This window comes from Aplidium turbinatum, chromosome 9 (genome assembly GCF_918807975.1).
Source record: "Aplidium turbinatum chromosome 9, kaAplTurb1.1, whole genome shotgun sequence".
NCBI lineage: Eukaryota > Metazoa > Chordata > Ascidiacea > Aplousobranchia > Polyclinidae > Aplidium > Aplidium turbinatum.
Genome location: NC_137480.1, coordinates 20227641 through 20246316, shown reverse-complemented (window position 1 = coordinate 20246316; position 18676 = coordinate 20227641). Strand labels below are relative to the sequence as shown.

Below are 18676 nucleotides of genomic sequence, written 5' to 3'. Positions count from 1 at the left end.
GATACCGAGAATAGCAGCAGCTGATATCAAATAGCTTAATTTGTACCGGTTTGTAGGCCTGCTAGAAAACCATTCCCTCTTTGTTAGGTTATCATTCTTTCCCAAAACATTTTCATTTTGCAGTTTCTGACAATTTTTCTACCAACCTAACACGTGTTGGCCTTGGTTGAATTGAACATGTTGAGGTTGCCAAAGGAGGGGAGGGCGAAATTGTTTAATCATCTTAGCTGTTAACTAAACAAAACAATTGCAATTAATTGGGCCTAAGTTGGAGCTCTGCAACGGGAAAGATGGGCAAAATCATTTTAATTGTAGCTGTTGCTCGAGAATGTTGGGATTTTGCCATGGGGGCTAGGCCAATCCTACTCATAGGCTAAGTTGGTGTACAATTGTTGCTTTGGCCCGTTCAGAAAACTATAGCCTACACCGTACGTCTGCACTATGGCGACCTCTAGTATAGTAGGTTTAAAACAACACCACTTCATTGCTTTCTCATTATTAGAGTAGCAAAAGGCTAGTCACGTGACTACAGATAAACTTGCCAACACTAAGCAAGATATGTTTATCACACAACTGTCTTACGATTGGATGCATCAAGTGTAAGATTTACGGATTAAGCAAATTTGACGAAGTTAAACTATTGTGATTAATTTTATTTTTCCCCTGAAACATTAGCCTGACCGTAATTCGCTGAGGTAAACCGCCTGTTACTCATCCACAGATGAACGTTGCATAGGGCTATCATACGTCCTCTTTTAAGAGGATTTTTCCTCTTTTTTCAAGAAAAATTAATTGTTCTCGGAGGACACTAAAAAATGCTCAAATGTCCTCTTTTTTGACAGTTTGGGTTTTCATGCTTATATTTTCAACGGAATTATATTGCTTGATTGACGTTTCAGCGACGGCTTGTAGGCTATTTGTTTTCTAAACATTTTGTATACCAATGTAACATGCTGATTTAGCCTATAAATTCTACAAGAAATTGGCGCATTTTATGGAGCTGTTGTTGAACGTTCATTGCCTGGTTCACTGTAAGATATTAAACGACATTTTAAAGGCCATGCTCACACTTTCACAAAAATTATTCTATTACCTTCATACGTTTTATAGCCTATTGATACAACGCTTGTAGACGTTGTTGATTGCCAACTCAATTTGGTTCGTTTATTAACAGTTCAGTTTGGTTCGTTCGTCCAACTGAGTTTAGCTCGTTTGTTATTTGAAACAAATCGAAACGAATCTCTAAAAATGCAATGTGTAATTGTGCATAAGCTTACTGTTAACACCTATAAGCTACAGTAAAAGAAATCGTGGCATGAATAGGCCTACAGGTTTGCAAGGAGAGGAACAGCTTTTTAGTTCACGCCGTTTTTAGCATCTTAACGGTTATGTGCAGCTTACTGTTTTAATTATATTTCTTGCAAATAATTTAACAATTTCGTTAAGGCTGACCATTCCTTGTTGGAAAAAGTTAAGGCTTGGCTACCTGGACGTCGTGCCTGATTTGTCACATTTTGCAGATTTTTGCGATCATTGCTGTCTGACTGAAACTGTTTTAAAATTAGCTCTTTTTTTCACTTTTTACTGACTTTTAAAAAATATAAAATCATTTGTTGTCTTTAGAAAGCACTAGAAATTAAAAAAAAAAAAACTTAAACGTTCAGTTCTGTTTTCTTGCTTTTTTTTGGTAACTTTTGCTGCGTAGGCCTATACTGTAATGATCTAAAAACATGTAAAAGATACTTCAAGCTTAAAATTCTACTTGCTGGCGAAACGTGTCCTCCTTTCAGGCGATGAAAATATGGTAGGCCTAACGTTGCACAACTTAATTACAGATTAACTCATCAGACAGTTAGAGTTACCTGAATTGGCTGCTAAAAAAGATCCGCTGTTGATGCATTAAATACCAAAAATATTGCATTACAGCCATGATTACAGCTCAATAGTCATCACTTACGTTTAGTCCACAGCGGTTAACTCAAAACAAGTAGCGTCATTATAAACGTAGCAGCAGCCCCAAACAATGGAATTAAAACTCAGAAAACCTATTTAATTTAAAATGGTGCAAATACCAGCCAGCAACGTTTACATATAATTTAAAAGCATGTTTAAAAATTACAAAAAAAATGAGTTGGTACATCATTACAATACGTTTAAACGATGTTTAAAGCTATATGTTAAAAACAAGGTATCAAGATTAACCTAGATCACAATACTTCAATAAACTTACATTTAAATATCTGCAAAAACGTCACTATATTAGGTTTGTCAGTTGCATCAACGTAAACAATGATTAACCTCAGGGGCGGCTCGCTAGTGTGTGCTGCAGCACCCCCATTTCCAGAACTCACCAGCCGCCCCTGATCAATCTAACTTGTAACATACTCCCTTAAAAAAAAACTGAGAAAAATATACCGGCCTGAAATAAGATTAAATTCGATGCGTCGTCAAGCCCAGTAGTACGCACGGCCTCACGATACACCATTAAAATGTAGTCATCGATTAAATGTGTTGGCTTAGCTTAGTTAGCTTGTTACGCAGCACTAGTGGATCAAAAGCAGATGGTACCGCGTTGTAGAGGTTAATGTCGATATGATTTGAACAAGCAACGTTTTGACATAAGATTTTGAACAGTTTTTTTTTTTAATTGTAAGATCTTGATCGGGAGGCGAAGGTAGGCTTGTGAAGACCTTGAAATTCCACAACGACAGCTCACTTCAAAACCTCGAATCTAATTCGACAATAGCAAACATCTTCTAACGAAAATACAAACTTCGTTAAGATTTCTTTGCTGCCTTGATATTGCCTATTTTTGATGGACGGTGATACCATTCACGACAGGCTAGCATCAATAAACAGCTTTATGTCTTCAGCTTGGCTATCTTCTTCAATAGCAGTCTTCAAGGTGCGAGGCTTCTCTTCAACAGGTATCACGTACAGTTCTGGAGACACAGGGCGGGGGTCTAGAACACAATTATTGAACATTTGAACACAAGCGATGCGAAACAACATCGCTGGTGTGTCATAAAAGAAATGCATAATCATAGGACACTACTAGTTCCATGCAATTGTTTGTGCATGCACGAGTACACTCATCGGTAATGGAATCCATTGGTTGCTGCATAGACTATGATGCACAAAATCGTCATCAACAGCTAGTAAAAGGATTTTTCTCTATTAAGTCATCAACACATTTATAAGTTTAATTTTGGTCTCTTTCCATTTTAAGCACACAAATAAAACGTGAAGCAGTCGATTTACACCATGGCTAACATTTTTTACTTTGAAGTACCAACATGTAATGTCTAAATAACAAGCATTGATGAATAACCTTCTCCAGTAATCTAGTACCTCTATTTCAGGGGTGCTAGTCTGTGGCAAGCGGACCACATGTGACCCGGGAAGGTTCTGAATTGGCCGCGCGGTGTTTTTCGAAAGGACTAATAATTATCACCTACCTTAATCGCCTACGTAATTTATAGCAAACTTACATTCTGAGAAATTAGCATTTATTGTTTGCTTTCTTTGTCTATTACTCTATAGCAGTGGTTCTCAAACTTTTTGTTTTGGCGGACCCCTTTTGGTGCCTTCTAAGCGGTCGCCGACCTCTAAAAAAATATCTAAAATTTTGCTATATCGCATCTCCAAATGGAATGAACTGTTTCATAAGTGCGACACGCTTAGAAGAATTTGCTGAACTCGCGACGCGCTTATGACGATTGGTGACATTGGCGAAATTATGTTATGAGCTATATGTTGGCACACAAGATCAAACATCACTCAGTAATCTATAAACTGATTTAATGTTTTTCTATAAGAATTTTTGCGACGTTGAGGTTACAAAAAATTTACTCCCTTTTTTCATTTGTAATCAATATTTTGTTATCATCACAGTCATGGTAAAACTGTGAGTGCAGGTAGACTGCTGACTAATGTTTGTACTTCTAAGTTAAGCATTGATCAACAATCCGCTGGGAAACCATCTCACGGCCCGATCAGCTCCACATCACACCAGACATTAACACTCAAGTGGACGGCACAATCATTCGTAAACTGCATGTAGCTCTTTGGCTAAAAAGGTTAGACACCCCTGCTCTATTTGAATCAAAGACTTATAGGGAATGAGAAGTAGTTTAACTACAATAAGGATTGAGGACGTTTTGAGAATTACGTAACTCCTATTCGTGGTTTTACCTTCTTGTGATTGGTGCATGGCGTGGATGTTCAAGCTCCCGAACGAACCCGATTGGTTGGATTGGCTGTCCGGACATATTTCATCCTCATCTCTCGTTAACGAAACAGACGCATTTCTTTCTTGCGCGGCATTTTTGAAAAAAGGAATTCTTTTATTGTCAGAAATATCGACATCGCTACTACACCCAGGTTTGCTGCAGTCGCCCAACGAATCTGAAAACAAATACCATCAGTCCATTACTCCCTGTCTAAGTATTTCTCTAGTCTTTCGTAAATCCACGTCTCATGAAAGTTAAAAACAAGACTAATGTTTGCGTTGTTGGCTAAATTGAATAAACGCTACAGCTTCAATGTTTACACTACTAGACTTCATGTGACTGTGGAATAAAAAAACACTCTTTGTCTTCTGCAGTGCTTTTCAGCCCATGGGATAGTACGCACTTGTAAAATGAAAAAATTTGTAAAGCGGATGACATGCGGTGCGGATAAAAATTGCCCGTGATTTTTACTTTTCGTTATGTGCAAATTCGCCGTAGTGTAAGCAATAGCCGCGTGTCTTTGATTCCCCATGCTAATTCACTCTTTTCATGTGGTTGACTTCGTTACAGGGTTGCCAGTTACGCGGTTTCCCGTAGAATTGGACTAGTTTTGAATCGAAAGGGTTTTTGGGTTAGTTTTTCTTTTTGATTGCGGTTTTATGGTTTAGTGGTTTATAATTTAGAAGTGTGCAACTTGTTCAAATTTACACCATAACAAGTGTGTGGCTGTTCTGCAACACGTTTATAATGGGAATGGTGTTTTTAACCGTGGAAAACACGCTGAGTTTTGGGTCGGAGCTCTTGATGGATTTAAAAAAAACTGGCGATCCAAGCATTCAAAGTTTAGGGCAAAATCCCGCTACCTACGCTGAAAAGGGGTTCAGTGCACAAAACGAGACAAATGAACTGTCTTCTTGATTAGGTACTCGATAATCCAATGCGAAAAGCCTTGGAACAACAAGTTGTGCCTAACTGGTCTGAAATTTTCAAAAAAACTCAGCAACAAACGAGCTATTAATATAGTAGGATGTTTGAACAAAAAATGCGAATTCTCTTAATGTATAATAATTTTCGTTGTTGTTGCTAATAAAATAAAAATTCTTTCACGTTTCTTGAAGTGCCTAAGGCTTGCTTACTTCTAGCACTAGTGAGTGAAGTAAGTCAAAGTTGACTTCACCAAGACCAAGAAATCGATTTAAAGATCGGCTTTGCTTAGGTGCACGATTTTATTAAATAAACTATTGCATTGTTATTCCACAAATTGGGAAAACAAACAGCTGCAAACTCACTATGTGTAGTTTGTGCGTATGAAATTTTCATGAAATAAAAAAGTTTTGAAGATTGAAAGTCACTGCTCTACTGCAAGAAAAATTACGCAACCTTCTAATTTTCTCTTTCCTTTTCGTTTGGACGGCAAAGACTTTCGAGCAACTTCTTCCAGCTGCTGGTATTGTTTTGCGTATTTTTCCATATGTTCCTAAACGTACATACAGATTTGTGATGCCATTACAACAACATTAAATGAAACAAAAAGGCAAGCAGCCCGACATTCAGTCTGACCAGCGGGAATAATCGCGGAGCGGTGACAATATCGTCCGTATTAAATAGCTAAGGTTAAGAACATAATTTTTCCAATACAACAGTGCACCAACAACACTTCCTGATGAGTTTTATAGCATGTTTTTGAATTAGGTTCATATGTAAAGCCTTCTTTTGAGTCGTTGGCCAATGGCCATATCCAAAATCACAAGTCGACCAGGTTAAGTCGCTTTGACACCGACATGACTGAAGTGACAAAGTAAAAAAGTATCCATAAAACTGCAGTAGAAGAGGATTTCGTACCTGTCTGCCTAGAACTTCTTTATTGTTCGAGGTGAGTGTGTTTTTTTGTGGACTTAGATGAATCCCATGTTTTCTCCTCGTTTCTTCTCTATTGAGTTCAGCTATCAAAGCGTCTGTAGAACGAGGATCTACCTTGTCTTGCTCGGCTAGGTACTTCGCGAGGAACTCTTGATGACGTCTACGAATGAAATAAGGCAGACAGAGTTTATAAACATCAATTCACGTTGAAATCACGTCGTTGTTCCCACAAATCGTCGCAATAACTGATAATACAATGTATTACTTGCAGCACACTTTGCAAGCATGCAATCATTTAACTGTTGCAAGTTACATAAAGAAAAACTGTCAGTTACCTTTTCAGTTCAACTTTGTCTCCTTTTGTTGGAAGTCCAATTTCTTTAAGTTTGTTTCGTAAGTCTTTCAGAGAAAGCAGATTATACGCTAGCTTGGACACTGGCGGTTTGTTCCTTTGAGCAGAAAAGATAAGCAAGATTAAAGATTGAAATAGTTCTACTTTTACAGCAGCTGGATGAAGCTGAAATTTATATCCATCAATGGGTATGAATGCCACTGAAATTGGTACAATACAATGCAAAACTCTGAAATATCCAATTATGACACTCACAACATTATAGCACCAACTAATGATAATATCCACATAGCTCTAGTGTATACTCATAGTTAGAACAAGCAAGCTAGCAAACACTATATACTTAAATGCATTTTTCTAGAATACATACTTATGCAAATTACAATTAGATGTAAAATGACCGAAATATACTTACTACATAAAACAATACCTCATCAGTCGATTGGGTGTGTTTTGACGTAACGCCTTTTTCTTTTCTTCCCTTGCAAGGCAGTTGTCCAAGTGAGAGTTAATGGAAGCAGTTGCAACAGGCATCCCACAAACAGGACAAGCTACAAAGAAAGAAAAAAAAACATACTTTGTTGATGGAAACGCATAAAATGTAAAAATCGTTTTATATTAATACACACTTGCAGTTAGGCTCAATAAACGGGAGCAAGTCTTTTAGGCGCTGACAGTTAGGTGCTGGTCTAATAGGCGCGCACACTGTGGCGTCTGGATATTTAGGTGCGGAGCACTGTGGCGCCCGTTCATTTAGGTGCTATTCCTAGTAAAGTCTGTAGATTGTATCAGCTTGGCAGCTTGCCAGAAAATTATATCATGGCTTCAGTGAGTGAAGCTGCTAAAACCGGCAATGCTTTTCACACAAAATGTTACATTGAACAGAAAAATATATTGTTGTTTTATTTGTTGTTAGTCCAGGTTTGCTTTGGTGAAAGCTTTATCAATAAATTATTGAAGCTTCCGAACATTATTGAGTTCATTTTTAGTTAACTCTTTCGCGACCACGGACGTATACACACGTCTTGGGATTTTTGCCATGATGACCAAGGAAGTATCCCTACGTCCAAGGTTAAAAGGTAGCCTATTTCAAGCATAAAAATAATGTAAATGATGGCAGATCCATAGTCTTTGCCTGTCCTTTTTTGGCTAATTAAAAAAAATATTTTGGCGGTGCAGTTATCAGATGAGGACTTCTTAAAGATGGGGACACAGTGGATTTTTTTTCTTTCACTCATTGGAATTGGCAGTCAAAACTGGCTAGGCAACCCCTTACTTTGGAATTTCTCGATCAAAAAGGCTGTAGGCTAAATTACGTAAACTTTTTGCTTAAAATTTTCCAAATTTCTCCATAATCATTCTGCTGTACCTCCTAAAGCATTGCGGGCAGAAACGAAGTAAATTTTTTCTCATGTGCAGAATTGTTTTGGCATTCGATTAAACTACATATATTTTCATATTATTGTATCATGCTTGGGTAGTAAAAATTATAATGAAGTACACTTTTCTGCCAATTTTTAATTTTTTTAGAAATTAGAAAAAATACCTTTTGGAAAGTTGCTAGTTGTACATAGAATGTTTTAAATTTTATTGCAAAGCTTTGCATCTTCGGATAGCTGAAGATGTATGCTTTCATTTGATGTCAAGATTGTGCGTCTACGTCGATCACATGACATGTTTTTACCGCGTAAATACAACAGATTTGTGTGAAAAATGTCTGGTAATTTAGATTAAATATAAATTACTTCTGTTCGGGATGGATTGGCCATGTGACGAGAACGCGTAAGACGCTCTACTACTGTTCACATGAATACATTTCTACAGGGCATATAGGCTACACCTTGGCTACAAGTTGAAAACATAATGGTGAGACTTCGCTCGTTATTAAACCTAGTCCGGGTTTTGGCGGAAAACTAAGTTACTCTTCACTCAAGCCTACCGCCCGCTTGAGTACAGCCTACGGTACATTTTTTACTGATGTTTAGTTATTATTTGACCTAACTACAAGTGAACTCAATCTCATACATTTTCGGAAACTTGAATAATTTATTGATAAAGCTTTCGCCGGCGCAAACCTGGACTAACAACAAATAAATGCAGAACACGCGCATTAAAAAAAACAACATATTTTTCTGTTCAATATAACATTTTATGTGAAAATCATTGCCGGTTTAAGCAGCTTCACTCACGGAAGCCATAACATATTTTTCTGTTCAATATAACATTTTGTGTGAAAAGCATTTCCGGTTCAAGCAGCTTCACCCATATATTTTTCTGTGTAATATAACATTTTGTGTGAAAAAGCATTGCCAGTTTAAGCAACTTCACTCACTGAAGCCATGACCAACAACGCACACGCATTAACAAAACAATATATTTTCCTGTTCAATATAATATTTTGTGTGAAAAGCATTGCCCTACGCCCCTACCTGCCAAGCTGATACAATCTACAGACTTTACTAGGAATAGCACCTAAATGAACGGGCGCCACAGTGCTCCGCACCTAAATATCCAGACGCCACAGTGTGCGCACCTATTAGACCAGCGCCTAACTGTCAGCGCCTAAAAGACGTGGACCCCTATAAACTGGGTTTAGTTAGGCGTGTTTAGAAAAACAATGATGTTTTCATTACTTTTTTGCTACAATCAATGCACTGCTGTTCACAAAATCTTCAGCCTCACTTGTATTTGTGGGTTCTTGGCTTTCACCAACTGTGCCAATAGGAGCAGTCTTTTCAGCTAATGTGTTCAATGAAGAAATCGCTTTGACAACTGAATTTGAACTCTCTTCAACTTGACCATTTGCACAAGTGGTGGGTTGATGATCAGTGAACATGTCATGACTTTCACTAAATTGACAAGCAGAAGAAAAACCTTGCGATTGTGTGCAAAAATCCTTTAAACCCAAAGAGAAATCAGGGGTATTGTCAATAACAGAGCAGTCTTCAGACAGTGATGCTCCACATGGTAGTAATGCTGTCTGTGGTATTTTCATACGGTCGACAAGCACACATGGTTTCATGTTGTCACTAACAGTGGTTGTGTCATCGAATTTTTCTACTCTCACCTAAAAATAAAATATATAACACTTCATGCAGGGCAATATTTAAGCAATGTTGGAAAAATTTAAGAGAATAATTTTTCAACTTACAAATTTTTTGAAGGTTGTTTCTTTTTCAATGCCCAGTACACCCCTGCAAAAGAAAGCTTCTGTGTGATAACATGGCCTACAAGCTGAAATATATTTCTTCACTGCTGGGGTTTTGTTTTTCGGTCATTAATCGGTCATTGACCGATTTTTTAGCAAAATGTGCGAAAAAAATAGAGTCAATTCGGTCAAAATGTCCGAAAAAATATATAGTTAATTGACAATGAAAACTATTAATACTACAAAAAGTGCTCAATGCTAAGCAAAAAGACAAAGCAGAGCGAATTAAATCAAATATAGTTATTACTATCTGAAGCCTTTACAAATTGTTTCACCAAACAGATCATCAGAAGGTCTTATACAAATAGAATCTTTTAGTTAATTGACTATATATGACCAAAAATGACCGAAATAAATAAAATTGACCGAATTTCTTCAAGTCATTTCAAACAAATGACCGAAAAGTCTCAGCGAAAAAAAAAAGCAGCTTCACTGTATCATACCTGAGATTAGTGATATGCTTTGTTAAAGTTTCCAAAACACGATTCGGAACCAAATCCCCAGATGATGCGTCCTGTAAAAAAATACAAGACCCACGCTTCTTACACATCTATGTGATGTATATACAATTTAAGACGCGCATAACTTTCATACTAATTCTCAAGTATTTTGCTCAGTTCTTTGTTGTGTTCTGCAAGCTTATCAGACCATAAAACCGCAAAACTATATTAAATTCAATTTAATCAACCTATACATCCATTTTATTACAAGCAGTGACGCACACAATATTGTCACTAAGCACAATAATGCAACAAAATGAAATCTTTCTAACATAACAACAAATATGCTCGACAAAAAATGCTACAACTTACCAAACCACAAATCGGGCACTCTTGCTTGATTAAAAAGTACCGGCGAATACAAATAGAACAAACTAAACAAAACAGAATTAGTATGTAGCTACTATATTAATCGTTTGATCAATAATATTAATTACCGTACCACCATTGTTTAAAAATTTTATGATTACTGCATACTTTTTTCTTAGCATCTTTTCATGCTGCAAATTTAAAAAGAAGTGGCGATTTTTCCACGTACTTAATGCCATGGTTACAATGGATGCAACCTAGTTCGTACCCTGAAAAGATCGAGAGAAAAAATGCAAAAAAGCCGAAGTTGCTGTTCGGAGTTTCTGCAAACAAACTGAAAAGATCGATACAAAAAAATAGAACAAGCCGAAGTCGCTGATCGCAGTTTCCGTTTTTCCACAGTTTCCGCAAACATTTTAAAATTTCCAGTAATGATCCTAAGAGTTTGCCGAAGTCGCTGATAGCAGTTTCCGCAAACATTTTAAAAGGGTTAGGGTTAGGAAAAGATTGAGAGAAAAAAATTAAAAAAAGCCGAAGTTGCTGATTGCAGCTTCAGCTAACAAACAAACTGAAAAGGTCGAGAGAAAAAAATAGAACAAAGCCTATATTATAAGTCACTAATCGCAGTTTCCGTTTTTCCGCAGTTTCCGCAAACATTTTAAAATTTCCGCAAACAGTTTAAAAGGGTTAAGGTTGAGATCGGAGTTTGCGCAAACATTTTAAAATTTCCAGTAATGATCCTGGGACTTTTTGTTTGCAAAAACTGCGATCAGCGACTTCGACTTTGAGCTATTTTTTCTCTCGATCTTTTCAGAGGGAAAATTTTAAAATGTTTGCAGAAACTGCGATCAGCGACTTCGGCTTTTTTTAATTTTTTCTCTTGATCTTTTCAGGGTACGGGGTGAGGGTACGAACTAGGTTGCATTCGTTACAATCAGGTGTTGCCAGAGTTAGGATTAAAGTTAGGAAGGGTTTAAATTTAAGGGTTAGAGCAGTGGTTTTCAACCTTTTTGATGGAACGGAACCCAATGAAACATTCCAAAAGCTCAAGGAACCCCTGTTCAATCATTAAATTGCCTTATGCAAAAAACATCGTTTGATTAATAAAATTAAATTAAAATACTCATGTACTCATATCCATACTTGTAAAGCTGTTTCAAGCAGAATTTTATAAATTATAAATAATAAATATATATATATATAAAAACAAACCTAGTACTGGCAAAACAAAATGATCTCTAACACATTCATGGCGATTTGATCCACCAGTGTACAAACAATTAAACTGTCTGAAAGAACTTGAAGCAAAGAAAACATGACGACGAAATTTGGCGGGAAAACAGAAAGTTAAAGGTAATCGCACCACAAGAAAACACCGAAAATTCGGGACCGCAGCGAACGTGTTAAAGTGTAGCAAATTTATTATAGTGGCAAACCTAATCAATATTTGATTATATTTAAACAACATGCATATAATAAAAATATATACTCTCGGATTTGAATGTAAACTTGCGGAACCTCTAGACTTACTGGCGGAACCCTAGAGTTCTGCGGAACCCTGGTTGAAAACCACTGGGTTAGAGTTAGGAATAAGATTAGGGTTTTGATCTTTGCTCAGGACTAAAAAAAAATTCTACAAAACAAGTTTTTGTATTCAACAGCTTTAAACTTTTCTCAAATTAAGGCAGAATTCCTTATCTGGCAACACTATTATAGTGTAACAATAGCCACAACCAATTTAAAAACAGGCTCTAACGAAAAAATCTGTAACAACTATAAGATAAGGTTTTTCTTATAAAGGTAGGCCTAGTCTTACGTTTTTCGGAGCTGGTATACAAGCCCCCCCCCCCCCCCCCCCCTTGGCAATTCATGACAAAGAGGAATTGACCAAAACATGTGGATTGAAGTGTGTGAACAGTAAAGCAAAGGTAAAGTAGTTTCACCCTATATGTTTGGTTGAGTCCTGTCTTTGTCATAAGTTACCAAGGGGGGGGGGGGACTTGTATACCAGCTCTCGTTTTTCTTATAAAGGTAGGCCTATGGCCTAGTCTTACTAATATGACAATAAATACACCACAAGGGCACTAACAGTAGCACTTACAGTTGTGTGAACATGCAATTAGTAGAACTGGTGTTTTGAAAAGCTCCTTGCAGATTGCACAAACCAGTGTTTGTTCCATTAGCTGAGAAATCAGCAAACAATTAGGCAGTGGCTATTTGACCGGCTCCGGTCTTTGAATCTGAAACACTGTTTGACCGGTCATGACGTAATTATACATGTACTTTCTTCTTTTTCTCTTTCAAAGCAAAAGACGAGAAGAGAAGAAAAAAGTCCCTATATAAGTTATAAATTCGACAATCATATTCAACTCAGTCAGTGGCACGTACGATAGTTCTCGGGTTGGTGTTCCAGAGGGAATGAGTTCGATACTACCCGGAAACGATATTTTTTTTTAAACTAAATTTTGACCCGAAGTGACGCAATCGTCAGGCTGCTACATTTTTGTGGTCAATTTTTAATTTCAGTAGCCTACAGTCTAATTTTTTATGTCTTTTCAAATATGAGTAATAAAGTTAGAGTTTTTTTAATTTGTTGGAATTTGAGACTTTCTCTGGGTAATTTTCGTTCGTCGTAATAGAATGTGACCGACTGACCGTGTTTGCAGAACGGAACGACGCATTACATTTTTGCTCTCAACAAGTTAGAAATTGAATAGTTTTATTCAACTAAATCAGCGGCGCGTACGATGTTTCTCGCGCTAGTATCCCCAAGGGGTCTGCTACTATTCGGTGAGTCCGATTCGGTGAGTCTGATTTGGTGAGTTCCTAACCTCTAACCCTAAAACGGCAATGATAATTAGGCTACGGTACCCAATAATTTAAAAAAAAAAAATTGAAAAAATCCCCCGTTAAGGGATCGGACTCACCGAATTGGACTCACCGAATCGGACTCACCGAAACGGGCCATTCCGATCCCCAAGGGTATGTATGAGTTAGATACTGCCCAGAAGCATTTAACCGTACTTCAAACCAAACTGCTTGCTAAAAAACACTGCCTAAAAGTAAACTTGACATTGATAAAACCAATTTTTTTAAAGAAGTATATAACTTTTTACAGCAACCAAGCTAACTTGTTGCTTTGAAAGAGAAAAAGAAAAAAGTGCACGTATAGTGATGTCATGACCGGTCAAATAGTGTTTTAGATTCAAAGACTGGAGCTGGTCAAATAGCCAGTACTGCCAAACAATTACACACAAGTTGTAACGTCTGATAGCCTTTAGCACAACTCAACAACAACAATGTTCAGAATTAGTTTCAATTGTTTAGACAAGTGCAAAGACAAGATGACCATTGGATAATAAAATAAGGGCAGTGGCTATTTGACCGGCGCCGGTCTTTGAATCTGAAACACTATTTGACCGGTCATGACGTCACTATACAGTCACTTTTTTTCTTTTTCTCTTTCAAAGCAAAAGACGAGAAGCGCGTATATATATAAGTTCTCAATTCAACTATTTTATTCAACTCGACCGTGGCGCGACTGCGCCTGCTCCTATTCTAGAGGGAATGAGTTCGATGCTACCAGGAAGCGTTCTTTTTTTTTTTAACTAAATTTTGACCCGAAGTGCATTTTTGTAGTCAATGTTTAATTGGAGTGGCATTACATTTACATACCATTACCATTTTTTTAAAAGAAGCATTGTATATAACTAACTTGTTGAGAGCAAAAATGTAATGCTTTGCAAGCCTTAAAGCAGCCGGCGGCCATGGCCGCTAAGTAGTGCTGGAATGACCGCCGGTGCTACCTCCTCCGTCGGCCAAGTTTGGCCGCCGGTTTCTTCTAGCCAATTATTTAATTTCGCAATAGAATGATCGTGGATTAAATGTCGAAAATATGTAGTATCAAAGAGTGACGCAAAATTAGGTCAGCGCATCATAGTCACTACTGTTGTATTGAATATATCCAGCTGCAATCACCAGCGCTGTAAGTCTTGTTTGCAATTCCCGATGTTTATTTTAACGAAGTGTTAATCCGAAGTGCTAATTCACATCGGCTGGCAATATTGTCGTTTTTATATCGATTCAATGTTGTCGGACATTGAATCGTTGTTAAAAAGGAGAACTAGGTTAGTTGACATCGGAGGGGAAAACATGTGTCTTCATAGTTGAGAACGCTGTGGGTTAGTGACTTCACACCCTCAATGGTGACATCATAACGGAATAAATGGTCAGGTTTTAAAAAAAGCGGTATGCAGTTGAAACAATTTACTGAGCTGCGAGCAGTTAAAACAATTTAGGGTCGTTAGATGGTCCCGCAATACCGGATTACAATCCCGATGTAGCATTTAATGCGTGGTACAACGATTCTATTGCAGGACATCGCCCAGACTTTAACAACGCTAAGTGATCATTTTAACATTGTTGCAAGTTTAATACTATTTACTTGTGCTATCATTATTGTATTTTGGCCTCCAAGCATGCAGATTTGGCCGCCGAGAAGGAGCTCTAGGTAGGCCACGATGGCTGCCGGAAAAAAACACGAGTTTTAAGGCCTGCTTTGTTCGGCAAACACGGTCACATCAATCAATCAATCATTTTATTTTTTGTCATTAACGCGTCCGGGACGAAAAAGATACTAACTAAAAAAATCGATATAGACCTACCAGCACGTTAATGAACGAGAAAAGGTGGCAAACCTTGAAAGGTATAAAACATGCCTGAATGAAAAATTATGTAGTAGGCTACCGTATATATCAGTAGTTAGCACGGCCACAAACGGAAAATTACCCAGAGAAAATCTCAAATTCCAGCAAATTAAAAAAACTCTAACTTTATTACTCACATTTGAAAAGACATAAAAAATTGGGCTGTAGGCAACTCAAATTAAAAATTGACTATAAAAATGCACTTCGGGTCAAAATTTAGTTAAAAAAAAGAAAAAAGAACGCTTCCGTGTAGTATCGAACCCATTCCCTCTAGAATAGAAGCCGGCGAAGTATCGCACGTGCCACGGTTGAGTTGAATAAAATAGTTGAATTTAGAACTTATATAATATAGCCTACGCGCTTCTCGTCTTTTGCTTTGAAAAAGAGAAAAAGAAAAAAAGTGACTGTATAGTGACGCCATGACCGGTCAAATAGTGTTTCAGATTCAAAGACCGGCGCCGGTCAAATAGCCACTGCCTAAAATAAGCACACAAACTTTGTTTAAATGTACACCCTAAAAAAACTCCTCTAGCAACAAAAGGATATGGTGTACAAGTTTCTGCCCAAGTTAAAAATACAACATTGTCATACATTGAAATTGACCAAAATATAGTGTGAAACTATTTTGCCTATGCTGTACAGCCTGTAGGCTAATGTGCATGCACTTCACCCTATCGGCCTATGTCGATCAATTCCAATCTCTGACATATCCCGTATTCAAGTAAGAGCATTTATGACCAGGGTGCAGACTTGTACACTAACTCCCAACATATACCTTGACCAACAAAATTTAGGCCACTAAATATTTAGTTTTATATCATACCATACCTCAAGTGTCTTATTCACTGGTATATTCATTGTGTTGCCCACTCAGAAAAACCTGTAGCAGAACGATGTAGTCGGGGCGTGAGAGTAGGCGAGTACCGTATCTGTTATGTTGTAAAATTTAATTGCAAATTGCCTTTATTTCATTCACGACAAAGAAATGCCGTTTCCAAGGTTGTCAGCGTCAGATACAACCTTACAACCGGATGAATTTTCCCGCAGGTACGGTACGGTATGGTGCTGGCTCCTTGAGTCCCTGTGTCCCTGGCCGCACAAATTTTCCAAACACATTTCCATGTTGCCAAAATTTTTTCCTAATTTTCTGCTTATACTGTATAAAACTGAATGATCTCTTACTGAACTTTTATAAAACTAGTCAAGAAGTGAAATTTATTGTAGTTTATAAATATTTACAGATTCCTGATGAGGACTTAAGTTAAGTCGAAAACGTTTGAACGTTGAACTATTTGTAAATATGTAATATACTGTTGTAATGCTCAACCCTGTGTTATTGTTGTGTCTTGCCTGTCTTTGGTATAAAAAAGCAAACTCTCTCCCGAAACTATATTTTATAAAACTGATCTCTAAAACTTTATTACATGGTTTTTGCGGCAATGAGTCCGAAAACTTTGTTTTATTTGCTAAAAAAAATTTTTTTTTTATAACAATCGTAAAATTTTCGCTAATTGAGGGACATTTCTGATCTGGCGCTGTTAAAACAAAATAAATTGACTTGACTGGCAAAATAGCAAAAGAAAATTGGTAGGCACTTTTACGTATTACACTGCCCGAAAAGGTAACCGCAACCATGCGTGACATACGACATCGCTGATGTTGGTAGCGCTATCATGCGTGACATGACTCAACACGTGATTAACTGGTCGTCTTTATCGAAAGATTTTGATACAAAGAAATTTAACTGAATGCATCGCCACAACCAACGTTGCCTAATGGTTAGGGCAGAGGAGTAGTAATTTCGATTGCATGGGTTCGATTCCCACCGTCTGCTAATACTATTTTTTCTGCAACTGAACTGAGTGCAAGAAGAATCGTAGTGACTGCAAACAATGGAGTTTATGAGAAAAGTTGTGACTAAAACACCAGTAATGTCATATACGATACGCATGGTTGCGGTTACCTCTTCGGGCAGTGTAATACGTAAAAGTGCCTACCAAGAAAATTGCTTGACCGCTCAGTGTTGCCAAATTCTGCCTCAGCTACTAGATTACCAAGCTGAACGTGATTTCTAACGATAGGCATTTACTTATTTTTTAGGCAATATTTTTGCCGAAACTTTTTGCCAAAGGTATTTGATGATCTGCCTCAACTTACTTGCATATTATAGATCTTTCTGTACAACTTTAGGTTGTTGATCTTCAAAATGCCGATAACTCAAGGTTAGAAAAAAAGAAATATTTCTGATATAGGCCTAAGCCTTATTTGAGCACACCAAAAGGTCTAACCAACATGTATTCTATAATTAACAATAGAAAACTTTCGCTCTCTCTTTTTTCCATGGTGCGTAAAGAATGAACACAAAATTTAGTCTACCCTGGTCGTGGATTCACTCACTGTCCGCCCGGTTAAGCTCAGTGGTTACGCGCCCGGCTCAAGATCATGCGGCGCTGGTTCGATTCTTGGGGTGTGCGCTTGAGCAACGCATTCAGGACTGCTTTCCATTCAGCGGCAGCACCTAGTGAATGGAATAATTCCCCAGAAACAAGACTTCAACAATCGCAAAACTTCACTCTGTCAATCTCGGTAAACGGCCCTGCGTCAAGAGCCTATAGCCTACAAGTAGGCTATGCGAAACTACCAGAAATAAGCTATCAAGGCTTTGTCAGTCTGAGGATAATAAATAAAGATTCAAAACCAACCAACCACTGTGTCATCGACACTGGTGAACAAGTATTTTGGAATTTTTTCTAAAACAGAAAATAGAACAAACAAAATTTTAATTTTTAAGATCGTAGGCTTACAATAGAATAGTAGGCTACTTCAGAAGATCGTAACTGGTTTTCAATAGGTAAACGTAGTCTATTCACTGAACACTCTAAATATATAGCATAGATGCATACACTAGCGTACGCAGGGGGGCATTGGGCCATGCCCCCCCCCCCTTAAAAATGTTTTAGTAGTTAACGACGTAGATTAAAGCATTTATGTTTTGGATTGCGCTGTCAAAGCAATTAACAATGTTGTTCTATATACTAAGCCAATACGAAATACATAGCCCAATTTACCTACCCCACCCCAGGTAGCCTATGCCAATGCAGCATAGTGTTCTGTAAGCCTATTATAGTGAGAAAGAAATAGATAAAGTCTAAACTAAAACCATAGGCTACTGGGATATCATGAAGACGTCTGAGATATCAATGGCCAGTAGCGTAGCCAGGGGGGTTTGGGGGTTACAACCCTCCCTTTGGCACGCGTGTGACGTCACGATATTGAGAATGATGCTTTCAGTCTCTTGGGAATGATGGGGAATGATGCTTTCAGTCTAAAAACAACTTGCCTAATTTTAAACAAAACTGCATTAAAAGAGCAAGTTTTGCCAATACCAAACATTCAAACATCTCAGCCAGGAATTAGCAACAAGAAAATATAGAGACTTAGCTTTATTTCCGAAAAATGCCGAAGAAAATATGATCTTATCCTTTTGCTATGCCACCTGACAGCACCAT

At 37.6% G+C, this 18676-nt stretch overlaps 1 protein-coding gene across 1 annotated transcript; it reads right to left on the bottom strand.

Annotated features, from left to right (window-relative positions):
* Window positions 1-1809: 1809 nt before the first annotated feature.
* Window positions 1810-16252, bottom strand: LOC145777359 (E3 ubiquitin-protein ligase RAD18-like). Its single transcript, XM_082588724.1, has 12 exons — window positions 15996-16252; window positions 12563-12644; window positions 10465-10526; window positions 10096-10166; window positions 9596-9638; window positions 9127-9511; window positions 6875-6995; window positions 6428-6541; window positions 6075-6252; window positions 5613-5709; window positions 4195-4407; window positions 1810-2963 (listed from the first exon to the last, which is right to left on the bottom strand). Exons 1-12 carry the CDS (start codon window positions 16023-16025, stop codon window positions 2833-2835), a joined length of 1527 nt encoding a protein of 508 aa, XP_082444850.1. The 5' UTR covers window positions 16026-16252; the 3' UTR covers window positions 1810-2832.
* Between the last annotated feature and the right edge of the window lie 2424 nt (window positions 16253-18676).

Bases quoted from the DNA above. Each gene is read 5' to 3' on its own strand.
- LOC145777359 (XM_082588724.1), bottom strand. From the start codon at position 16,025: ATGAATATACCAGTGAATAAGACACTTGAG. The intron at 10,167-10,464 runs GTAAGTTGTAGC...ATTTTTTTACAG, and splicing joins AGTGCCCGATTTGTGGTTTG to GACGCATCATCTGGGGATTT. The intron at 9,639-10,095 runs GTATGATACAGT...TTTCTTTTGCAG, and splicing joins AAGCATATCACTAATCTCAG to GGGTGTACTGGGCATTGAAA.